This window comes from Vulpes vulpes, chromosome 1 (genome assembly GCF_048418805.1).
Source record: "Vulpes vulpes isolate BD-2025 chromosome 1, VulVul3, whole genome shotgun sequence".
NCBI lineage: Eukaryota > Metazoa > Chordata > Mammalia > Carnivora > Canidae > Vulpes > Vulpes vulpes.
The window spans coordinates 77,161,585-77,187,790 of record NC_132780.1 but is presented as its reverse complement, the minus strand read 5'-3'; the positions used below and the strand labels follow the sequence as shown (position 1 = coordinate 77,187,790).

The 26,206-nt window shown below is 39.6% G+C and overlaps 1 protein-coding gene across 21 annotated transcripts in view; it reads left to right on the top strand.

The window, feature by feature from the left end:
- The first annotated feature begins 10,170 nt into the window (after nucleotides 1-10,170).
- The window catches only part of SCAF8 (SR-related CTD associated factor 8), a 223,497-nt gene continuing 207,461 nt past the window's right edge, over nucleotides 10,171-26,206 (top strand). For 10 of the 21 annotated variants that reach the window (XR_012003178.1, XR_012003176.1, XR_012003175.1 and 7 more), the window contains exons 1-2: nucleotides 10,259-10,815; nucleotides 16,907-16,969. Coding sequence is in view for 11 of the 21 variants with exons in the window: in XM_072767369.1 (XP_072623470.1) it covers nucleotides 10,786-10,815; nucleotides 16,907-16,969 (93 nt within the window). In the remaining 10 variants the exon portion in view is untranslated. Of the gene's footprint in view, nucleotides 10,816-16,906; nucleotides 16,970-26,206 lie in introns of all 21 variants that reach the window. The other 11 variants (XR_012003189.1, XR_012003197.1, XR_012003198.1 and 8 more) reach the window with 3 other exon arrangements.

Genomic DNA, 26,206 nt, shown 5'->3' with positions numbered 1-26,206 from the left:
AGATTTATTTATTTGTTTATTCAGAGAGAGAGAGAGAGAGAGAGAGAGAGGCAGAGAGAGAAACAGGCTCCATGCCGGAAGCCCGACTTGGGACTCGATCCCGGGTCTCCAGGATCACACCCGAGCTGCAGGCGGCGCTGAACCGCTGCGCCACCGGGGCTGCCCCTCTTTTAATTTTTTAAGATAGTATTTGTTGTGATTTCAGTAATGGGACTGGTCTGAATAATCTAGTCCATCATATTTTTAAAAAAACTATTAAAAAATTTGCATTCTAGGGGCACCTGGATGGCTCAGCGGCTGAGCTCTGTCTTTGGCTCAGGGTGTGATCCCGGGGTCCTGGGATGGAGCCCCTATCAGGCTCCCCATAGGGAGCCTGCTACTCCCCCTGCTTATGTCTTTACCCCTCTCTCTATGTGTCTCTCATGAATAAATAAATAAAAATCTTTTTTTTTTAAGTTTGTCTTCCAAATCTGTCAATTCTACCATCTGAGCTTCATGTTGGTCTGGTCCTGCTATCTTGTGTTTCTGATGGCTCCCATTCTTGGTGCTGTGTTTTCCTGTTTTTTGTGTTGTGTGTGTGTGTGTGTGAGTGTGTGTGTGTGTGTGTGTGTGTGTGTGTGTGTTGTTCAAGTATAATTTTATTTTCAACAGACCTTTATTTGTCTAACTTCTTTGTAGGTTAGGTTGAAGTTGCTTTTCTCCAGAAAGAATTTGTAGTTACTTTCTCAGTTGCCTGGGGGAATGTCAACATAGCACCAATTTAATTTGCTTGAAGGTTTGTACATCACCAGGTATGATGAATTGGACCACAAACATACATGAAGTCTGATGTATGGCTGTGAATTCTCAGGGAAAATTTTCCCTCTCTTCCCTCTGCCCCAGTGTTGATCCAGGCAAATTTCTCTGCTACTCCTTTCCCCACCCATCTTTGGACAAGTTTCTGTTTGATTGTCTTTTTTCCTCCCTTTACATCTTTAACCACTTCACTGATGATGTTGCTCTTGACATGTAGCATTATCCAAGCTTCTCTTATAAAACTCTGTAATGTGGTCATTTCGTGTCCTGTGTACATATCTTGTATAGCTATCAAAGTCAAAGCTTAGTAAGATCATGGACTAGCATTTTAGTGCTATGTTATTTCTTGGCATTCCTTTTTCTACTTGCTTTGGCTTCTGAGGATTGCTTATTTTATATCAATTGCTTAACTTTATACACTCTCGGCAATGCACTTGCAAAGAAAATTGAAGTATTTTAACCATCATTAGTAGTTGTTATGCAACAAAAGTATTTAGGGAATCTGGTCTGCCATTCTACCAAAATTCATCATTTTTAAAGTGCCAACTGTCTGAAGGAATTTAAGAGCTATAGGGCTCAGGGGCTAAGGCTGGAGTTTTAAACTATGCACCAAAGCATCCTGCCTCTAGGAAGCCCTCCCTGACCCCACAGTTAAGATTAAATTCCATTTAAATTTTAAAGACATGAATGTAAGACCTGAAACTGCCAAACTCCTAGAAGAAAACATGGACATTGTTCTTAGCAATATTTTTTTTTTGCACCAATCTCCTCAAGCAAGGGCAACATAAGCTAAAATAAACAAATGGGATTACATCAAACTAAAAAGGTTTTAGTGAAGGAAATCATCAATAAAACAAAAAGGCAACCCACTGATTGGAAGAAGATATTTGCAGATCATTCATCTGATAAAAGGTTAATATTGAAAATATGTAAAGAACTTATGTAACTTAATATAAAAAACCACCTGAAATAATTTGATTAAAAAATGGGCATTTTTTCCAAAGAAAAATTTGGAATAGACATTTTCCCAAAGAAGACATATAGCTGGCCGACAAGTATATGAAAAGATGTTCAACATCATTAATCATAAGGGAAATGCAAATCAAAACCACAGTGAGTTATCACCGCATACTGGTCAGCCTGGGTATCCAAAAGAAAAAATTAGAAGTGTTGGTGAGGATGTGGAGAAAAAGGAAGCCTTATGATCTGTTGGTGGGAATGTAAATTTGTGCAGCCCTTGTGGAAAACAGTATAGAGTGTTCTCAAAAAAACTATGAAAGAACTGCCATATGATCTAGGATTCTACTTCTGGGTGTATGTCCAAAGGAAATAAAATCACTGTCAAGAAGAAGTATTTGTACTCCCATGTTCTTTGCAGTGTATTATTGACAGCAGCTAAAATAGGGAAATAACCCAAATGTCTGTTGACAGAAAATGGATAAAGAAGATGTGGTGTGTGTGTGTGTGTGTGTGTGTGTGTGTGTGTATACAATGAAATTTTATTCAGTCATGAGACAGAAGGAAATCTTGCCCTTTGTGACAACCTGGATGAACCTAGAGGACATTATGCTAAGTGAAATAAGCCAGACACAGAAAGATGAGTATGACAGGATCTCACTTACATGTGGAATCTAAAAGAAAATTGAACTCATTAGTGGAGGGTTCCTGGCTGGCTCAGTTGGAGGAGTCTGCAACTCTTGATCTCAGGATTGTGAGCTCGAGTCCCATGTGGGATATAGAGATTACTTAAATAAATAAAACTTTAATAATAAATAAATAAAAGAAAATTGAACTCATAGTAACAGAGAGAATGGTGGTTACCAGAGGTTGGGTAGCAAAGGGGTGGGTATTGATCAAAGGGCATAAACTTTCAGTTATAAGAGGAGTAAATCTAGAGGCCTAAGTACAGCATGATGACTACAGCTAACAATAATATAAAGTATACTTGCAATTTGCTAAGAGGGCTGCCTGGCTGGCTCAGTCAGAAGAACATGTGACTCTCAGAGTCAGGGTTGTGAGTTTGAGTCCCATGTTGGGTGTAGATATTACTTAGACAAACAAACTTAAAAAAAAAAGAAGTTTGCTAAGGGAGTAAATCTCAACTGCTCTTACCACACACACACACACACACACACACACACACACACACACACACACACATGTGGTAACTGTGAGGTAATGGATATGTTAACTAGCTTGATTGTGGTAATCATTTCACAATGTATACATATATCTAAACATCACATTGTATCACTTAAATATATACAAGTTTTATTTGTCAATCAGGCCTCAATAAAGCTGGCAGGGGGAAATACCCTATCTATAAATACAGTCACATTCTGAAGTACTTGAGCATTTAGACTTCAACATATAAATTTTGGGAGACACAATTCATCCCAAGCATCACTCAAAACTGGTTAAAAAAAAATCTACCTCAAGAACTTTCACATTCAGATTAAAATCCATACAGATTAAGATATACTGGATAAAGTTAGGTCTTCAGAAGACCATGATTCAGCAAGTCTTACTATGGGCATTAAATTCAGCTAAAAGATGTCAGCCCCAAAACAAAAGAGATACTAGAGAGATGTTTGCAGTGTTTATTCAATAGTCTAGGAAAAAGGGACACTAAAGCTTGGGTATATGTTGTGAGAAAGGACATAGAAGTTTTACTTACTGAAGTTCCTTTTTACCATTTAATAAGTCAAAGCAACCTTCAGATTATTACTTTCCCAGGTATCTCAATATGAAAAACTTTGTTTTGAATAGTAGACAATTTCAGTCACTTAAAAGTGATATAGTAGGGCAGCCCGGGTGGCTCAGCAGTTTAGTGCCTCCTTCAGCCCAGGGCGTGATCCTGGAGACCCGGAATCGAGTCCCACGTTGGGCTCCCGCATGGAGCCTGCTTCTCCTCTGCCTGTGTCTCTGCCTCTCTCTTTCTCTGTGTCCTTCATGAGTGGATAAATAAAACCTTAAAAAGAAAATTTTTAAAAATGTGATATAGTAAATTAACAGACTTGCACCTGAGGGTGTATATCAGACTAATGTGTTCGGTTGTCTTTCTTTATTTCTTTTCTTTCTTTCTTTCTTTTTTTTTTTTTTTAAGTAGCTCAGTGTTGGGTTTGAACTCACAACCTTGAGATCAAGAGTTCCATACTCTTCTGACTGAGCCAGCCAGATGCCCATTTGGTTATTTTTAATTTGTCTACAAGGCACTGATCTACTCTGGACATATTAGCTTGCAAATCTGCCAACGTATGAAGAACACAATGATCACAATTTATTATAACCCTGTGAGGCCTCAATTAGATGGCCACTTTGATGCCACCCATCATTGTGCCCTCTTATTACAGGTGTTTGTAGCAGAAAGTTAGACCAAGTCTAGAGATATAAGGAAATGTCTTTTGGGCAATATAACCTGTTTGATCACAATCTGAGCCTGCTCTCTCTATATAACAGCAAAATAATTTGGTCACTTCCTCAATGATCTGAAATGAACAAAAATTTGTGTAGTCAGCAGAAACTGTCATTTCATAGCAATGACATAAAACTTTAAGGCAAGCAAAATAGCCCCTTCAGATAGGCAACTTGCAGTAGTGTTCATTTGGAAAGTCTAGCAGAACAAGTGAAGGTTGTATCTGTATGTTGGTCAAATAATTTGGATCAGGAGTATGTGTGTTAGATGGAAGGAAAAATTCATAGTAGGGGAAGGCATGAATCTGCTGGTTTATTCATGGTGGGAGTGGAGGAGCAAATGTTGAGCTCAAAACAATATTCCCATTATGGAGCCTAGAAATTTGGAAGTTTTTCTTGATCTTTGACTAGTAGTACTACTACTAATGATGACATCTTCTGTTTTACCTTTAGCCATTTAAAGAACTATCTCTTTAACAGAAAACAGAACACAACTACCAAACTCAAAATTCCTACTTAATTTAAGCTAGTAAAAGTAAAAAAGTAAAACATTTACTCTGTACCTTCAGCATCTTATGATTCTCTTGGGAAATAACACTTGGCTTCAGTATCAAGTTTGGTGAATTATAGTGTGCCCATTTAAAAAAACGAGTCAGGGTGCCTGGGTGGCGCAGTTGGTTAGGCAACTGATTCTCGATTTCAGTTCAGGCCATCATCTTGGGGTTATGGGTTCTGCCCTGTGTGGGGCTCTGAGTTCTGTGTGGAGTCTGCATAAGATTCTCTCTCCCCACTTCCCCTCCCCTCCTGGATGTTCACGTTCATAATAAATAATACTATGAAAGGAGGGACTTGAAATAAATAAATCTTAAAAAAAAAAAGAGATATAGGGATCCCTGGGTGGCTCAGCGGTTTGGCACCTGCCTTTGGCCCAGGGTGCGATCCTGGAGTCCTGGGATCGAGTCCCGCGTCAGGCTCCCAGCATGGAGCCTGCTTCTCTCTCTGCTTGTGTCTCTGCCTCTCTCTCTATCATGAATAAATAAATAAACCTTTAAAAAAAAGAGATATAAAAATACTGAATTATTGAAGAGGGGCAAAATTGTTATTAAAAACAATCTCACAGGTGTGCCCAGCTGTTTCAGTCAGTAGAGCACGTGACTCTTCATCTCCAGGTTGTTGAGTTCAAGCCCCACATTAGGTGTAGATTACTTAAAAATAAAAATATTTAAAAAAAAACCCTAAGAATCCCAGCACATTAATAATATACTTTTCAAATATAATTTTTCACTTTTTGCACATATACCTTAAGATCTAAAATACGTTAAAAAATAAAAATAAATTAAAAAAAGATCTAAAATACGTTAGGTTGATCTTACTCTTCTGTGCTTAATAGTCTATCAAGTGCATTTCCCATATTTCTAAGCTTATGTCAATCATTTAAAAAAATTATTGTGGTTCAATATACCTAACATAAAATTTACCATTTTGACTATTTTTACATTTATGTTTCTGTAGCATTAAGAACATTCACATTGTTGTGGAACTATCATCACCATAGGACATTTTCATCCTGCCCAAATGAACTCTATACTCAATTAAATACTAACTCCCCTTTCCTGCCCTCCCCTGGCAACAGCCATCTATGACTATTCTAGGTATCTTATGTAAGTGGAATCATATTTGTATCTCTGTGTCTGGTTTATTTCACTTAGTGTAATGTCTTCAAGGTCCATGCAAGTTGTGGTATGTGTCAGAATTTCCTCACACTTAAAAAAATATTTTATTTATTTATTCATGAGAGACAGAGAGAGAGAGAGAGAGAGAGAGAGGCAGACACAGGCAGAGAGAGAGAAGCAGGCTCCATGCAGGGAGCCTGATGTGGGACTCAATCCTGGGACTCCAGGATCATGCCCTGGACTGAAGTCAGACACTCAACTGCTGAGCCACCCAGGAGTCCTGTCGTCACACCTTAAAATTGAGTAGTATTCTATTATATGTGAATATACCACATTTTGTTTATCCATTCATCAATCAGTGGATACTTGGGCTGTTACCACCTTTCAGTTATCATAAATAGTGCTGCTATGAGCAGCACAGGGTCTACAAATATCTGTTCAGGTCCCTTCCTTAGTTCTTTTGGACATATACCCAGAAGTAGAATTGCTGGACCATATGGTAATTCAACATTTAATTTTTAAGGAACCACTATACCATTCCCCACAATCTAATCATTTTTATTGGATGTATAATATTCCATTTGTTTCTATACCTTAATTTCCTAAACCATTCCAGATTCCTAAAGATTCTCAAGTTCTCATTTTTTTCCCATTGGAGGGAAATTAGTTTTGGGTTAGACAATGCTCCAGGTTTTTGTCCCAGTTTTAAAAAATTCACACATACAAATATATCATTACTTTTGATAGCTAATAATCAAGTTGATTTTTGCTTAGTGTCACCTTACAACTATTTTCCCATATCTAGGAAGTGCCCTATCTATGGGAGTGAGTCTTCTTAAGCTAGACCTCTGCTTTCCTATCAGGTGTATACTAGTGTATATTCAAACTTGAGTCAACTGAGTTAAATAGAAATCAAAATTCTTTCTCTCAGTTGCAGTACCCATATTTTGAGAACATAATAGTGACCCAGAGCTAGTGCTACTGACTTGGGTGGCACAGATATAGAACATTTCCATGATCCCAGAAAGTTCTGCTCCAGACTCTGTTTTTGACGCTAACCTTTTGGCTATGGGTGAATTAGAGCTTATGAGTTATTTCTAGAAATGATTTAGTCCTAGGGGACAGGCTAATGATAACCACATTCAGAAGAGAATGTCATAAACTCTAAAATATGAGTTTCATAATTTATAATTGGGCATACCTCCTCCAGTATTCCGTAGGAATACTTTTGCATGCGATTTCCCATATCATTCTTCTTCAAAATGCAAATTAGTGGTCTTATGTTTTTTGGTGATGGTACCTATTCCAAGCAGGGTCAAATTCCTTTTCCTTCCTTCAGGAATTTGGAAGCAGGAGGTGAAGTTTTTAGTCAAGTCTCCTAGGTATCTAGAATTATGAAACCAGGAGCACCAATCCTCTCACAACAAAACACAGTTGGATCAAGCAACAGAAAGAAAACTAAAACAGGTAAGCAGAGATTAGGTTGCTTTAGGCTTTCTATATTCTGGTTCCTTAGGCCCATAGGCATTCCTGACTCTGGAATCAGGACAAAACCTACCCACATCCTAATACTGAATTCTTGTATGCTTAAATTAACCTGAATTGGTTTGCTATGTTGGGAATTGGAATCCTAATACACATCCTATGGATACATATCCATAGGATATGGATACATATACACATCCTATGGATATGGATATTGACATTTTCTTTTTTTAAGATTTTATTTATTTATTCATGAGAAACAGAGAGAGAGGGGGGTGGGGCGCAGACACAGGCAGAGGAAGAAGCAGGCTCCATGCAGAGAGCCTGATGTGGGACTCTATCCTGGGTCTTCAGGATCAGGCCCTGGGCTGAAGGCGGCGCAAAACCGCTGAGCCACCCAGGCTGCCCCGGGGTATTGACATTTTCACATTTGGTATGTGCAGTTGTGCATAAACTTTGTACTTAGGGGCTTCGAAACTCCCTACAGCCCCTCTGATCTTTCTCCACTTTTCTTCTTGCTTTGCTTCCTTCTCATCTTGAGTACTTAGGCTGTCCTCTCCTTTTTTTTTTTTTTTCCTCTTTTCCTTCCTTTGATCCAAGTATGCCGTCTGTTATCTCTCCAGGTGTGGAAGCTTTATAAAATCAAGTCATGGTACATATTAACTGATTTGATTCTCTAGCTTGTATTGCATTTTACTCTCTCAGGCCGAAGTAATTGGTCAACATTCATTAATCAATGACTGAATAAATAATCCCCAACAGGCCAAAGCAGTAAATGTTGAGCTTTAGAATCTGGTATGAAGAGTACCAAGTGGGGTACTCGTGCAAGTCGTTGACATGCTGCTTTAGATGGACTGATGGGAAGGCACCTCTTGCAGGAGGACGGGATGAAGAGTCAGCTATGAAAAGAACACTAGCATCAGTATCCCAGCGGCAGGGGCACCTACAAGTGATCTAGGTGGGAACGTGATTTGTGTTGCCAAGGAAGAGAAAGGAGGCCAGTGTGGCCTGAAGGAAGAGAGTAAGGCAGAGGAGCAGGAGTTGTGGTAGGCAGGGACTTCAGGCCCTGGTAAGAGGCTATGACAGTATCTGAAGAGTAATGGGAAAATCCTAAAGGGATTTAAGTCAGATCTCATCTAGCTTGTGTCTTAACCAGAAGGAAAAAAAAAAAAAAGTCCCTCTGGCTAGTCTGGAGAATGAATGCTTGGAAGGCAAGCAGAAGGCTGTAGACCACAGCAATTGTTGGCAAGAGATCATAATGGGTACACCTGCGAGGATTGAAGGCCGATGGTGATGGAGAACTTTGTGACCACATTTAAGAATCTGAAGGTAGAGGGATCCCTGGGTGGCACAGCGGTTTGGCGCCTGCATTTGGCCCAGGGCGCGACCCTGGAGAGCCGGGATCGAATCCCACGTCGGGCTCCCTGCATGGAGCCTGCTTCTCCCTCTGCCTGTGTCTCTGCCTCTCTCTCTGTGACTATCATATAAAAAAAAAAAAAATCTGGAGGTAGAAAAATAAACTCTTAGTGATGAAGAAGTTATCCTTTTTACCTTTTAAGCAGTCAGCCCCTATGCTAAAGTCATTAATGAAGTAGACCTGGACCCTAAGAAGTCAAGAAGGGCCTTGACTTCTCAGTTTCATAGGCTCCGGGCTCACCAGTAACCAATGCACCTTGGGTCCAACAAATCCCCCAGCACAAAATTCTGTTACTTTCGTCGCTTCCCATTGAGCGAAGTACTTGGGAGGTGACCGCTGGAAAAAAAAAAGAAAAAAAAAAAAAGCAAGAGGCATTTCAAGCGAGAGGACAGCGGCGTTTGGGGTTCAAGTGGCACAGCCTAACTTTTAATCCCAACGCATGCTTTTTTTTTTTTTAATTTTTATTTATTTATGATAGTCACAGAGAGAGAGAGGCAGAGACATAGGCGGAGGGAGAAGCAGGCTCCATGCACCGGGAGCCCGACGTGGGATTCGATCCCGGGTCTCCAGGATCGCGCCCTGGGCCAAAGGCAGGCGCCAAACCGCCGCGCCACCCAGGGATCCCCCAACGCATGCTTTTAATTCGGTATCGGTCGTTTTCCATTGCGCAAAGTGAGAGAAGGCATCTTGCTAGCAGAATCTCTTGCTCCGCCCGAGAATACCGTAGCCACCGTCTCTAACTGCCAACAACCCAGGGCCAAACTCCTTCAGAACAACCCACCTCCCATCAGAAGCGAGTCCCCCCTCCCACGCACCCGCATCCCGCGCGTGGGGTCCCGCTTCCCGCCGCTCAGGCCGCCGCGCTCATTGTCTGCGCCCCGGGCCCCCTGGAGGTCGTGCCGCGCGCGTTTCCTGCTCGGAGCTGCGAGCTCCCGGGCGCGCTCGCCTCGTCCCCCTGCCCCCACCCGGATCCCAGGCTTTTGTCCCCCACGTTCCCTCGCGACGCCGGGAAAATGCACGGACGCGTCGTGACCACATCAACGAACGAGTAGGAACTTTTCTTCCGGTCGCTGTGGACCTCTGGGCCGCCGCGCGGTGCAAGTTCTGAAAGGCAGCCGGCCCCGGCTGCTCGCGTAAAGGGGCCGGCGCGCCGGGAACCCGCGGGAGCGTGGACATGGCTTCTCCGGCTTGTCACGCTACGGGGACACACTCGGGCCCGCCTCGGGGTAACGCTCCGCGGGGGCCTCCCGGGGCGGGCCCGGGCGCCCCACGCGGCCGCGGCCGCGGCGCTCGCTCCCGTGCCTGCAAGGCGCGGGCTGCCCCCCGGCCGAGCGGAGTGGAGTGGAGCGGAGTGGAGCGGAGCGCGGCGGAGCGGGACCTCCCGGCGGCGACGCTCTGGCCCGCGCCCGCTCGATGGTTTCCGCGCGGCCGCTCGGGCCCGCGCGGTCCAGTCACCAGGGGGCGCGCTGGCCGGCGCCGCGGATCTCCGAGCTGCGCGGCCCGACTCGCGGCCGCCATATTGGATGCCGCAGCCGCCGCTGCCAGCGCTTCCTCCTCCGTCTTCGCCGCGCGCTGCTGGTTCCTGCGGCCCGAGCGGCGGGGAGGTGAAACAGGAGTCTGACGAGGGAAGAAGAAAGAGGGGGTGGAGAGTGCAGGAGACGGGGCTAGAGGGCGGCGGGCCGAGACCGAGCGGGGCGGAGAAGAGAAGGCGCCGCGGCCCGGCCCCTCCCCCGCCCGCGGTCGACCCGCCCCGGCAGCGCCTGTGTTCCCCAGACCGGCGCTCCGCCCGCCCCAGCGGCCATGCCGGGGCCTCGCTGCCCCTGAGGGAGCCCTTCCCCGCCCGTGCCTGCCCTTCCGCGCCTGCCCCGGGGTCGCAGCGGCCGGGGCTCCCGCCGGCGCCCCTCCTCGCGGCCGCGCCGCCGCCCCCGCCTCGCTCTCCCCACCCAGTGCAGTGGCCGCCGCCTCTTCCGCCGCCGGGCTCGGGGCCTCCGCGCCGACAACATGGAGGCTGTGAAGACCTTCAATAGCGAGGTTGGTATTGCAGTCCGCCCCCCTCCCCCCGGCCCCCCCGGTCCCCCCGGTCCCCCCGCCCCCGGGACGGGGCCCGCGCGAGCCGGGTGGGTGCGGGCCCGCGGGGCCGCTCGGGGCCGCTCGGGGTGGGGCGAGCGGCGGCCTAGCCGTGCGGGGGGAGGGGGAGGGGTGTCGCTGCGTCCCGCGCCCCTCCCCCGAGTCCGAGGGGAGGGCAGGGGGAGGGCCGCCCCGGGGCGGGGGGAGGTTCCGGTGCCTCCAGCGCCCCGTGCACTGGCTGGGGCTTTGGAGGGAAGGCCCGCTTGGGCCCTCCCCCCGGAGGCTCCCGGCAGGTCTCTCCGGGTCAGTTCCGCCGAGGCCCGGCCCGCCCACCTCTTTGCTGGGCCTGCGGGATTTTAAGTGCACGCCGGACCTCGCGGCGCAGGCCGCCCCGTGGCCCCCTGTGGGGCAGCGGCCGAGGGGGTGACCCCCGGTCACGTTGTACGTGCTGTTTATATCTGAGACACTGTTGGCTGGGTAACGTGCCCAGCTAGGGATTTATGCGAAGAGAATGAAATGGTGCATCAGGAGGCAAGATTTTTTTTTTTTTTTTTTTTTGCGATTTATTATACTTTTCCTCCCCCCACCCCCTTCCCTCATCATCAGGACGTCCATAAAGACACAAATGGTAGACAGAGATCTATGCTTGGAGAGGGGAAGATGCTGGGGAAGCATTTCCCATGGGCTCATTCATATGTAAGATCTTAACCCTAGAAAAGAAGCAGGTGTCCAGTTTTCACTACCGCAGTAGTGAAATTGAATTGAATTTCACTATTGAATTGAATTTACTAATCTGAAAGGAGACAGGTTTCGGTAAACTACGTGAATTTCTTTTTTGAACTCCGATTTAAGTAGGCCTCAGTGCAAACATTAAACATAATAAACATCTGTATGCCCCGGGGGAAAAAATTCTAATCTGATGTTAAAGTCGCATACATTTTATGGACTTTTGATGTGAAAGGGCTAATACTCTATTCGATAGCGTGATTGACAAAATTTTAAATATTCACCATTTAACATACCAGACCTATGGCTCTGATAATCCAAACAGAACAATCCTTTTAAAAGCTATTTCACAGCTTTGTTTCTTTTATTTTTTTCTTCCTCTTTTTTTTTTTTTTTTAAGGATTGCGGCTTGGGAAGCTTAGCAAAGAGGCTAACATTCTGTTAGATAACATTCATGTGAGTTGGACTCTCCATATTAGAGTACATGGTAGTGACACAGTTATATGGAAGCAGACCCTCTTTTTGTAAATGATTTTTTTTCTTTGGTATTGGATTTTCTTTCTTTCTTTAACCACTTCTTGATGAATAGTGCAATAGATTTAGGAGTCTTTTTTCATTTTATTTATGAATTTATAGCTGATAATTATGAAATTTGGTTCTCCCAGCCAAACTTTATAGCGCTTAAATTCTGAAAAAACATATTTAACAATACAATATGTGTTCCAATTTAATTGTTAATAGTTTCAGGAGAAATTATTTCCTGCACTAGTTTCCTGTTCAAGAATGAAAACAGCTCTATGTACCCTTTTTATTTGCTACATATAGTGGTACAGCACTGTAGAATGTTTACTTTAAAAAATTCTGCATAAGAAAATCCTTTCTCTAATTTCCACTGCAGTTATTTGATTTGCCTTCCCCTCCTTTTTTAAAGTTTATTGTTTTAGTAATCTTTGCACCTACTGTGGGCCTGGAACTCATGACCTGGAGATCAAGAGTTGTGTGCTCTTCCCACTGAGCCAGCAAGATGCTGCTACCCCACACCTTTTTGATGGGTGTCTCTCCTTTTTGTCTAGGGGTTCCCTAATGTGTATCCTCCCTCACTCTCAGCACCTCTGTTCCCCTCAAATTCTGAATAGGATTTCCCATGGTAGATAGAAGAAAGGGGTTAATACACCATGGTTGTCACAATAGAGTACAGAGGAGTAGAAATGGTACATTGGTTTTTGTTTTAGCATTGCCATTAAGGATGGGGGCCTGACATTTACATGGTTAGCTAGATATTTCACCTCTTTTCTCATCTAACCTTTACAGGACTTTGAGATTGTCAGTAGTCCCATTTTCGCGTATGTAGCCCTCTTCCCTTTCTTCCTATGGATTTCAAAGAAAGGAAATCTTTTAATTTCTTTATTTACTAACGTGCTCAAACTTCATGTTTGAATGGGGAGTAGCTTAAAAATAGTAGCAGTACAGTCACAGAATACAGAAAGGAAATACATTCAGAGGAGATTCAGAAGAATATACTTTTTGTTTTAAACACAAAATACATAATTTTTTCTGATTTTGAATATAGTTTCTGTGAATGTAATGCTTGCTGATGTTAAAATGTTGCAAGTAAGCATATAATAGGGAATAATTCAGTAATGAATGTTTTCCATTAAATTGTGTATTTCAAAGTGCAAAAAATAAAGGAATTTTGAGTTACAGTATTAGGAGAAAAGGAGAGTTTAGAATGTTTATTTATAGTGAATTTGGCTTTTAAAGGCCTATTTAAAATAGGAAATGCTTAGGTTTTTATGGCTTGCTAATTCTCAGGTTTCTTAAGACCGTACCCCCTTCTAACATTGGCTTGAAAATAGAAATGTGCCAAAGATTTTAAAGCTAGTAATATGGGTTTTTTTGGTTTTTTTTTTTTAAGATTTTATTTTTCAGTAATCTCTACACCCAGTGTGAGACTCGAACTCAAAGCCCTGAGATTGAGTCGCATGCTTTAACACCTAAGAGCCAAGCACCCCAAATTAAGAATATAGAATTTTAATTTGCAAAGCACAGATGAGTTTCAGTTGAAAATCCATGACCTTATTATGTTTGATATTTGTGAGTCATGGTCAACATGTGCAGGCACCCCACTCCCATCTATCATAATCTTTCAAAGGGGTCTGTGGCCCCTCCTTCCCTATGTACAAAGACACTGTCAGAAGATCTTTTATATGGTAAATTCCTCTTAATTATTGTGAGTTCAATGAAATTGAGGCCTGAGAATTGATGTTTATGTGCCCTCTGTGCCAGTTTTGTGAGAAAGCCGTAATTTACAGTTAAGCATCATCATTGTGATGGGTTAATCCAATGAGCAGTAATGTCAGTTCTGAAATGATGAAAAAAAGTTTGTCCAGATTGGAAAATAAGACTCCCTAAGAGTCTATCCTTGACCTGAGCAGTTAACGCTAAAAGAATTATTATCGTTACAAGTATCATAGTTGTAGCTGCTCTAAGATGGTGGCATATCCTTGTTATGATAGTTTAGAGGTCTCAGGTCAGTGAAAAGGGTCTCATTGGTCTGCTTAGGACAATAATTGATTACTCCAGTGTATCAGTTTTTTTTTTCTTTCCAGTGTATCAGTTGTATGTGAGCTGCATATCTGTACTCTGTCCTTAAGAATGCCACTGTATAGTGGTCATTAGGGTAAGGTTATTTTTGTTTTTGAAGAGAGAGAGAAGAATTAGCAATGCATGACTCTTAGAAAATTTTATCTTAATTGGAGAAGGCACTTTTGTAATCTAGGAACTCTTAATACATGCATAATAGAAGAATCTGTTATGCATTGGTTATGTTTTGGCAAAGTAACTGGAGGAGATGAATTTTACTTGTGCATTAGATTCTTTTAATTTTTAAGGACTTAAAAAATAACATCAGTACCATTACTGTACTTCAACTGTTACTATACTTCAACAAGGTAACATTTTTAGCATAATCAAGTATCAGTCAGCGATCAGGTTTTTTCCCCAAGTTCTTTGTATAGCTTGTTGTATTACTGTAGTTTTTTCCATCATGATCCATTTCTCTTGCTGCTCAGAAAAGTATTGAGTGGGTAGCTGAAGGACCAGATATGTAGGTGTGAGATGTGTCAGGAAAATTATCACAATTTAAATTTTGGATTTACCTTGATTCATAAATTGTGAGATGATTATCATCTTTGGGATGCCTATATTCTCAGTGTTTTTGGTCTTTAGGACTTTTTCAGTCACACAGCTTACTCTAAACTGTTCCAGGATGCAGACTTTCCAGAGTCCCGTTAACATCCAGGACCTTTTCCTCTTCCATGCCTTGTGAAATCCCATCTCTGTTTTACTCCATTTCTTTTGTTTCCAGAATGTTCATTTGTCTAACTACAGGACTTTTTATAATCTTCCCAGCAGTATCTAGTAGTAGGCATGGGATGGTGAATAGTGGGAAAACGTAGAGGGAATAATAAAAGCATGTGAAATTCATTTTTTATTTGTATGTTTTCCTTTTGTCTGTGGTTCAAGAAAGGGACTTTATGTGAGGGAGCTATTAAAATACTGCATTTTAAAATTTCATTTTCACCTATCAGGGAGTCTGTCTCCTTTTCTTTCCTTAGTCTTCACTGTTTTAACTTTCCAGTGCGTGTTTTGGTTAATTGTATCAATCAAGCTTTTTTGTTTCAACCTGTGAAGCCCTTAGAGATACAGCGTACTTAATGTTATAAAAGAAGGAACCCAAAATGAGTGAAAATATCAGTGAGGGTCACAGAACATGAGAGACTCCTAACCTGGAAACGAACAAGGGGTAGTGGAAAGGGAGGTGGGCGGGGGGGGATGGTATGACTGGGTGACGGGCACAGAGGGGGGGCACTTGATGGGATGAGCACTGGGTGATATGCATATGCTATATGTTGACAAATTGAACTCCAGTAAAAAGTAAATAAATTTCATTTGTCTTTTCCATAAAATAAATAAAAGAAGGAACCCTTCACTAAGCCGTCACTGTCCCAGTGGTTTAGATGAGAGTTTCTCAACCTCAGTACTGTTGATATTTTAGGCTGGATAATATGAGGAGCTTTCCTGTGCATTATATGATCTTTAACAGTAATCCTGGCCTCTACCCACAAGGTGCCACTATTGTGACAACCAGAAATGTCTCCAGACATTATCAGATGTCCCTTGGGGAACAAAATAGACCTTGGTTAAGAATCACTGATTTAGTTCCCATTATACCGTCCTTTAAAAAAAAAGTACTTTCCCTTCTTAGGATTACTGTAAGTAATATAGTAATAATCTTTTCCACCAGACTTTAAGTTTCATGAGGATAGTGATCATATATTTTGATTGCTTCATATCCTCAGTACATAGCAGGGTACCTTAATACATACTATGTGTCAGTGATTTCTTGAGAATGAATGAATGAATGGATGATACACTTGGGATTAAATGACTTGGATGAAGGTAGTTAACATTTCTAGACATCTGGTTTCCTCTATGTAAGTAAATGATTTGAGATTATATTTAGGAGATTCTTTGATTAAGTATAAAATAATTTTGGGGAGGACTCAGTACCTTTAAGGATTTTTTTTGAAGGTCATTTTATGGCACTGTAGGAGTCCAGATCAGTTGGAAAATTTTAAATCAAAACTCTGATCTGTTTGTAATTTTCATTTACTAAGGAGGGAGTGTTGGGAGGAGACTATTGCATTTGAAAGTTCCAGTTAGATTAAATCCATCTTAAGCTTCATTTTGTAATTATGCTATTTTCATACCATTTTTTTGCTTCACTGCTTTTCAATTTAAAAAAACATATGGTAAAAAGGTGTGGGTTTTTTTTTCCTTACAATATTTTAAAAATTTAGAAAACAAGGATAATTGAGATTGATAATTATATTTTTGAGACTCTACTTTGAGAGTGTTATAGTCTTAATCATTCAAGATAAATATAAACATTTTTTGGCAAGATTGAAATAGCTCTATCATTTTTATTCTAGGCTAGCATTGAGTTTGTTACAGTAATTTTGATTGACATTTAGGGGACATGTGTATTCCCCAGTTTCCTAAATAGTCATATTTTATGATCACTTGCTGCTTTTTTTAAGAAGTATAATTGGCTTAGAATTAGTGATGATATTACTACTTGCACATGGAATTTCAGATATCTCTTTCTAGGGCCAGTTTTCCTGTTATTGGACAACTTCTAACTCAAAATGGTATGAGAAAATGTAATCAACCTTGACCTTGAACACTGGCTGAGCTCCTGAACTCGAGTGAGCTCATTTTATCTGGTTTTGTTTTCTCAACATCTTTCTCTACTCCTCTCTCTCAGGATTGTGCCTCTACTCCTGCTTGTACAGACTGCTTTTCCAGCAGCATGGACACAAGAAGCATAGTAAGATGATTATAACGCACATAAGGCAGGCCCTTTGGAAAATATTAGGTTTAAATTGGTAGTGAAACGATGTCTTGATTATATGGGCAGTAATTGGGAAGCAGAATGAAGTTTGTCACTTCAAATATATTAGTAATCTTAAAAAGGGCATGTAGGGAATAGTTGAATTTCTTCACAAAAAAATAGGCTAAGTGAAAAAGTTACTGTGCTTAATAGTGAACATAAATCTTAAATTATTCTTGTTTCATTTACTTGCATTGTGCTCCACATAATTTTACTGTATTGTGAAAGGAATATAAGATTACATATTTAACGTGAATAAATTGTAAGCCTGAAAATTTGATGGTTGGAAATAAAATACATCTTATAGTTTGAAGAACTTATTCAAACTATAAGATGGACAGATCATTGACAGATATGCTATAGGGATGGAGAAACAAAAAAAGGACTAAATCAAATTTTTGATTTTCTAATTATAGAGGAGCAGATTTTGGTATTGCTACATTATGAGTCGTAAATGCTGATGAGAAATGTTTCTATAGCCTATAATTTTTTATGTGAGTTAATTCTATCTCAAGTTTGATGATAAACGATGCATTTGTGCTTTGATTCTAATTTTATGCATTTATTTGGTCTTCTAATTCTGCTTTACAAGAATTTCTCATACACCATATTTTAAAATGAGAGAAGGATATGTAAATGCGTTCTGGTATCTGCTGTAGGTCAGAAAATACCTTAGTAACTGATGGTCACTACATTTAATCAGAATGAGGAATAAAAGATATTGTTTTTTAAAGATAGTTATTGACTTACGTTAATGTATGACAAGCTTGTCTTTAAAATACTTCTACAACTTAATTTATATAGGTTGATTTGAAAGATCTAAGATTTCATTCTTTCATTCATTTGTTCATTCATTTAATCAATACTGAAGGGCCTACGGTGTCCCAGGCGTTTTTCTTTCTGCCTGTAAGCAAGACAAGCAGGAAGCATACCGTATTCTTTGTTTTTCTGTCGCTTCATCAGCTTTGTGTGCAGTGAGTGTGAGCTTGCCGCAGAGCCAGTGAGGCCCTGTGGGCATCGCTGAGGGGTTGCTGAGGGGTTGCGGCCTGCTGGAGACCGGGCTGCTCACTGCCCTTGTCTGGGCTGGGTTCTGCCTGCTCTCTCTCTCTCAGCCTTTGCCTTAGAGCCTAGAAAGCTCACCTGCTGTTCAAGACAGAGATGGAGCAAATAGGCTCACACAAGAATGGGACTTTATGTTTTCAACAATGGCAAAGTAAGAGGTTTTATACGAAATTTTCTATCACATGTTTAAAAAAATCTCTTTGTTTTGGAATCGTAACTGTTGCTTAAAAGATAACAGCTTTAAGAATATTTCCTTTTGTCAGTGAAATATTAGTCCCCAGGTGCAAATAATTTTTAAAAAAGCTTTTCTTAAGTGGCTACCAAACCTTTATGAATTTGGAAGAATATTAGTATTTTTATTTTTAAAATGAACTCTTGCTTGATTTAAGTACATGAGAAAAATTGGTCGCTTTCGTATAAACACTTTTTCTTTAAATTTGATTGGATTCCTCAGGGCTAATTTGAGAAGCTTGTGAGTGAAAGATGAAACACTTTGGATCACGTGTCTTATATCTTAGTATGTAGAATTTGGGAAATGGTTTAAAGATCTTTTTATCCTGGGGCACAGCACCTAAAAGGTTTAGTGGTACACCTGAAACTGATACAATGTTCTATCAGTTAGCGTTTAACTAAAAAAAAAATAAGTCATCCAAGCCCTAGTTAATGGCTTTTTTAATTTGAGTAAGATTTTTACACTATAAAATTTTATGGTAAAAAATATATATAGGGGTATTTGAATTTGTTGAAATATTTGAGGTATGTGGGTAAAAAGAATGTTGAATAAGTTAACATTTTTACAAACTGAAACATATATAGCAGATGTCTACTTTCTATAATAGAAGCTTTCTGTGATGAAAAATGTCTGGCGTATGTATTTTTGAAATACTTCTTGTTTACCAAACCCTGTTAAGAGTGAGCCACTTTATAATATGTAATGTTTTATATCCTGACCCTCTTTTCCCCAACCATCATGTTTCAGTGGAATTTTAGGATAAACTTGTGTGAAAAGTAGGATAGGTGCTTCTTTCCTTTTATTGACTAGAAAATAGGGCCACCATTGTGATTTTACCAACAGAATGCTACTTTTAAGTATTATCGCTGAGACTAGAAGGGACCCAGTTCTCAACCTCAGGTTGTTGTTTTTTGTTGTTGTTGTTGCTGTTGTTTTACCGTTCTGTGTCAAGGGGAACTGTCACTCAGTTTTTCACAATTCCTTTTTACTGGCATGGTGCTAATTATAAATTAGCTTTATTTTTTTTCCCACTTTTGGACTTTACTTTAAAACTTCAGATGTAAATAAAAGGTATAAGAATGATAGAGTTTTATGTACACCTCATCTTGATTTCTCTATATTAATTAACCATTTTTGCTCTTTTGTTTACTCTTCACATTAACATGAACACATGCAAACTTTTTTTGGCATTATGATCGAGAATGCAATTCATGATGCCTTTTACTTTTAAATGACTATTTTCTACAAACAGTGACATTCTTCTACATAGCCATAATACAGTGATCAAAATCAGAAAATTAACATTGGTATAATGCAATTGTCTGCAGATCTTATTCAGATTTTATTAATTATATCAGTAATGTCCTTTAATAATAGAAAGAATAAATCCTGCACCACATCTTGCATTCATTCATCTTGTCTCTTTAGTATCCTTTAATCTGAAGTAGTTGCTTATAACTCTTTCTTGACCTTTTATGATCTTTGATGATATTTAATGGTAATAGGCCAGTTATTTTTAGGATTCTCTCAACATGGCTTGTCTGCTGTTGCTTCATGATTAGATTCAGGTTATGCATTTTTGGCAGGAATACTCAGAAGTGATACTGTTCTCTCAGGAAGCTCATGATGTCTATTTATCCCCATTAATAGGGATGTTAACTTTTTTCTGCAAGATTTCTCCATTGTAAAGTTACTATTTTTTTCATTTGTAACCAGTATCTTAACTGGTTTTTTGAAACTAAGCACATACCTTGTTGCTTATCAAATTTTCACGTTTAAGTATCCATTTAGTTCTTGCCCAAATCAGTACTAGGATGATTGCCAAAAAGTGATTTTCTGTGCCTATCATTTCTTCATTTATTACTGGCATTCAGTAAGAACTTTTCCCTCTCTCCATTTATGTGTGTATGTATGCATATTGGTATGAACTCATGGATTCCTTTTATCCATTGGGGTTTTTTGATGCAGACTCAGTTTTGACCCATCAGAGATGCTTCAAGCTGTCCCTGTGTCTTTCTGAGGTTTGATGCATATCTTTTGAGTACTCTCTTACTTTCTTATGTAGTAAGATACTGGAATCAGCCATTTCTCAAGGAGCTCTGGTTTCTTCTTGTAGATATTTATTAATGGATTGAACTAGAAAATTTATATATTTATATGAATATACATGTATGTATATACACATACATTTTTTGTTTTTTAACTGTCTGCCTATATGAAAAGCCATGAGTTCACCCTGATGTCTCCAGTTCCATTACAACAACTGTAGGGTTCATTCTGATCTCTCCCCTTTCCAATTCTGTATGTAACTCCTTTCTCTGACAGAAAACTAGTTTCTTTTATCCACAATGTATTTATATCTATTTGTTCAAACATAAACACGCAAAAAGTAGTTTCAGAATTGCTAGACTGTATGTCTCTGAAAACCTATTAACTAGAATTTAATACTTGTTTATAGTTCATGTTTTGTTTAACCTGAGGGTATATAGTCAAAATGCTGTGTTCAAACATGGTTTGGTTAGTTTTTTCCCCTTAATGTAGTTTTGCTATTTATTTGAAATAGAATTAGATTCAGGGTTTTTTTTTGTTTGTTTGTTTGTTTGTATTCCATTTTGTTTTTTCCTTCATCTTTTTTTGTTATTTCTTTAGTATGGAAAACATTAAACATAAATTAACTTTAGTATTTTTATTAGTTTCACCATTTGTAGCCACTTATGCTATAGTTAAAAAATTTTTTTCTTAACATTTTTCAAATAACCAGCCCAAATTCAGAAATTTAGTTATGGAGAAGGACTTAGGTGAAAGATACGTTTCTAATAGTGCAGATTCAATTCATCAGTGAAAGAGAGTATGCAAAACTTTTATTCTCTTGTGAATGGAGTATCTATTCACAGGGGGCAATAAACTGTTTCTGTAGAGGACAGATAGTAAGTATTTTAGGTTAGTCCCTTAAGGTCTCTTACACATGTTCTTACTGGTCTTTCATAGTTCTTTTATATTTTTTTAAGATTTTATTTATATATTCATGAGAGACACAGAAAGAGGCAGAGAGACACAGGCAGAGGAAGAAGCAGGCTCCATGCAGGGAGCTTGATGTGGGACTCGATCCTGGATCTCCAGGACCACGCCCTGAGCCGGAGGCAGATGCTCAACCGCTGAGCCACCCAGGCAACCCTCATAGTTCTTTTAAAATATAAAAAATGCTCTTGGCTTAAGGGCCTACGAAAATAGGCCAGTGGCCATTTTTTTGCTGGCTCCTGCTGCAAACATTGAAACCTGAGAACTTGATTGATAACATACTACTTATAAGTCAAAATTATAAATGAGTAAGAAAATATATTCCTTACAGGCTTTATAATAGGCTTATTTGAATGTCAAAAGCAGATACAATTTGAAAAGCTGCTTAAATGAAAATAACTTACTCAAAATTTTTGAGTACTTACCACCAAGTACAAACGCTATTGTAGCCTCTAGGACTTAACAGTGTACAAAACAGACCTCAAAAAAAAAACAGAACCCCACCCAAAAAAACCCTCTGCCCTCATGGAGTTTACATTCAGTATTTGTATGGGTGTATACTGGAAATTCATATCTTTTTTTTTTTTAACTCATTTAGTGACATTTTATCTATTAAAAATTGTTTTCATATCAATTACAGAGCAAGCATTTTCTTAAACCTGACAAAAATGCAGCCAAAGGGGCAAATTTTAAAATGTTTGATTCATTGCTTCCCATCTCTTTTTTGTGAAGTGTGATTTTTATTTGAAAATTATCTTAATCATGATGCTTTCAGTGTATTGGTACATTAACTCACTGAAGGATGATCATTAAAACCTCAATAGTTGGGAAAAAGAACCTAGACTTAATTTAGTGGTAAATAAATACATATATGTTACAGAATCTTTAAAAAAATATTATTCAGATATGTAATAGTGATTCAGCTAGGCTTTCTTTAACGGTTTAATGAATAATATGATAGAAATATAATTATTCTTAAAATACTGTCCAAAGTTGAGGACCATGATGAAAGCAGTTGCTTACGTAGTTTTCTTGAAATAGGGAAAAAAGTCTCCTGATAGTGCCAGTATTTATTTATCTAATAAAAGCTCCTGAACTTTGTGCAGGTTTTCTATTTTGATGATTTTTATTCATTATTGTCCCTGGCTACATATTGAATAGAAATCATTAGAATGACTTTTTATTGTGTGACATGTTTGTTGCAGAGGTCTTCTTTGAGTACTTCTACAAGCATTTAATGAACCATTAGGCGCCCTTTTTTTTTTTAAGAATTTATTTGAGAGAGTGAGAGGAGTGGGGGGAGGAAAGGCAGGGAGAGAGGGAAAAGCAGACTCCTCACTGAGCAGGGAGCCCAATGTGGGGCTGGATCCCAGGACCCTGGGAGCATGACCTGAGATGAAGGCAGATGATGTTCAATCTCCTGAGCCACCAAGGTGCTCCTATAAGCGTTTTTTTAAAAACACTTGATTGAGATATGACTGACTGCTTTTGTAAGGATTAACATCTTTGAATTTTTTTACACCAAGAAAAGTGTTTTTTATTTATATAGCAATTCCTCTTATTGAGCAGAATTTTCCAAATTCTCGGACAGAATAGAAACAAGAACTCAGAACTTTTTTTAGAGGCCTATCTCTACTTTGGTGGCAATTACAAGATCAAGGATTGGAAACAACTTAACTGAAGAGTATTGACATTTTAGAGGAGTTGAACAGAGGTTAGCACATCATTCCTTGTACAAAATTTTCCAATCAGTACTTTGATTCCTTTGCAAAATCAAAGGGTTAAGATGTGTTAGGTGTCTTAGAGCTGTAATAGTTAATGATTCCAGATAATTCTGTGAGGGCTTCCTTTATTTTGCTAGTCCTTCAAGATTGTTAGTTTATTCATTCAATTTTAATTACAATTTTCAAATTGCTAGAATGTAATGATAGCCCATGAAGGTTTTCATGTAATAGCAACTAGCGATTGGAAAGAATAATTGATACTGGGATGTAGTTGCTGGTTGGTTGAGCTTTATTCTTTATTCATATTTGCCATCTATCAGGCATTATATTCTGCACAGTGGTTACCAGCGTTAATTAGATATCTGTGTTCTTTTTCTCAGCTCATATTCTAATAGGGGTGGGAATGGGAATGTTTTGCCACAAAGAGTCAAAAGATAATGTAATGAATAGTATGATACAAGAAGTGAGTGGTATAGCCTGTGTAAGCTCTTCACAAATATCATCATGTACACAGAATAAGGAAGGACATGTTATGTGAGCACAGGGTAAAGATCATTTTCAAGGAAATGGCAACTTTGAGTAGGGGATGAGGTTGGGGGGAATGATGGAGAATTGGTCAAGGATCTTCTGAAGAAAAGCCTTCTTTCACTATGTGTAAGACCTCAGTTTTATTCAAAAGGGAATGGAGATCCTGAAGGGTGTTTTTGTTTGTTTTTAAGATTTTTATTTATTAGACTGAGAGAGAGGGGATCCCTGGGTGGCGCAGTGGTTTGGCGCTTGCCTTTGGCCCAGGGCACGATCCTGGAGACCCGGGATCGAATCCCACATCAGGCTCCCAGTGCATGGAGCCTGCTTCTCCCTCTGCCTGTGTCTCTGCCTCTCTCTCTCTCTCTCTCTCTCTCTGTGACTATCATAAATAAATAAAAATTTTAAAAAAATTTTTAGACTGAGAGAGAGCACAAGCAGGGGGAGCAGCAGGCCGAGGGAGATGGAGAAGCAGGCTCCCCCCTGAGCAGGGAGCCTGATGTGGGACTCTGTCCCAGGACCCAGGGATCACGACCTGAGCTGAAGGCAGACGCTTAACCAACTGAGCCACTTAAGTGCCCCCTGAAGGGTTTTAGAGTTGTATTTTAGAAAAATGAGTAGTATCTTGAGAGCAGGGCAGGGCAGTGGGGGGATGAGATTGGGGGAAAGGTGTTAAATTAGTATAGAGAAGATGAGGGGCTCAACTACAGTAATAATAGGAGAGGGGATGAATGCAAAAGAAATTTAGTAATAATAGGTAGCTGGATATGAGGTCGAGGATCGTGCCAGGGCTTTGGCTACATGACACGGTAAATGGTATGGTATTAATTACTAAGGTGGACAAATCAGGAGGAGCTCAAGGCTTGAGAAAGATAATTTGGTGAGTTGGGTTGGAGTGGGATCATTTTTAATAACTTGGAATAAAATAAAGATCTTTAGTATGAAGTACCCATATCTGAACCACCCAAAGATATTTACTTTTACTGTTTTGCTAAATATAGTAGTAATTTTGTACATCTTAAAGATTTGGTGTCTGTGGACATCAAGGTGGAGATACCTAGCTGGATATATAGGTACCTAAGCAGAATGGAGATGAGGATTTAGGAGAGGGTATAGTTGTCTAGGAAGATGACATAGAGAAAGAAGAGAAGCAGGCTTAGGGCAAAATCTTGTAGAATCTTTATGTTCTTTAGTTTTTTTGTTTACTTTTTAAGATAAGGCTTTGATCCTTTCAATTATATTGTATTCGTGAATATGAGGACATTTAAAAGCAACACTGCATGGAATATTCTTGGTTTTAAATCCTGCTTATACAATTGCTGTTCTTCTATGCACTATAATTTAAGTTGTAAATGGAATAATCTATGAGTAAAATTAAAGATTTAAATTTTGAGATTTTATTAGAATTTAGTATTAAGCCTACTCATGCCATTCAACATTTTATTAGCTCCTAGTCACATAATTCTTTACCTTAATTTTGTCTATAGTAAACAATTTATTATAAACACGGAATTGTGAACGTAAAGACTATCTCATTAGAAATAGAACCCGTATTTATTTGAGAAATTTGTTAATATGGTTTGTGGGGATTTGTTATAGAGAGGATTTACAAATGAATTATTTTTTCTCATTTTCATTTTGGCCATTTGATTATCAATAGTACTTCTAAAGTTTTTAAAATTCACATCATTTAATTTTAATGCTTTCAAAAGACATAGGGAAGAACTGAAATTAAAGGAAGTTAGTTGGATTGTTTGGATTCCAGGGAAAAGTTAAACTAAAGTGTTATTTTTATATATGTGCATGTTTGTTTATATTTATAGGTTTTTTTTTTTCCCTTGGAGAGTCATTTCTGTTCTTTTGACTTTAGATAGGGCAGCTAAAGACCATCACAGTCATGTTACACATTTGTAGCTGTAAGTGGTTCTGTGATTAGAATTCTTGTTTACTTCCATGCTTGAACTTGATTTCCAGAAATTGACAAATTTTAGACCTGCAAGACCTGTGATAGTATATCATGGAACAGACTCATTTTATGGATGAAGAATTTAGGCTTAGAGATGATGAAACTTGTTTAGTATCAAAGGCACTTAGTGCCCAAATTAAATTTATGTTCGTGTCTGAGTTTAATGTTTTTGTTTTCAGTATGTATATTTTTAGTGAGATTTTGGTAGTATTTATATGTTGGAGGTAGAGGAGGAATTGGAATAGGGGATTTTTTTTTTTTTTTAAGATTTTATTTATTTATTCATGAGAGAGAGAGAGGTGCAGAGATACAAGCAGAGGAGAAGCAGGCTCCATGCAGGGAGCCTGATGTGGGACTCAATCCTGGGAATCCAGGATCACGCCCTGGGCTGAAAGCAGGCGCCAAACCGCTGAGCCACCCAGGGATCCCCGGAAGAGGGGATTCTTAGTTGAGTATTATTTCATGCTACACCTGGGCCAGGATAAGGAACAAACTACTGTCCTGCTGCTCTCCTGCCTGTAAGATAAGGGCCCTTGGGAAAATGCCCAGGGCTTTTGGCAAAGAAGTATTGTGCAGTAACACCCCTCTTAGCTGGCAGTTTTCTAGCAGTTCAGCACTCTGCAGAAAAGTGAGAAAAGCCATAAATT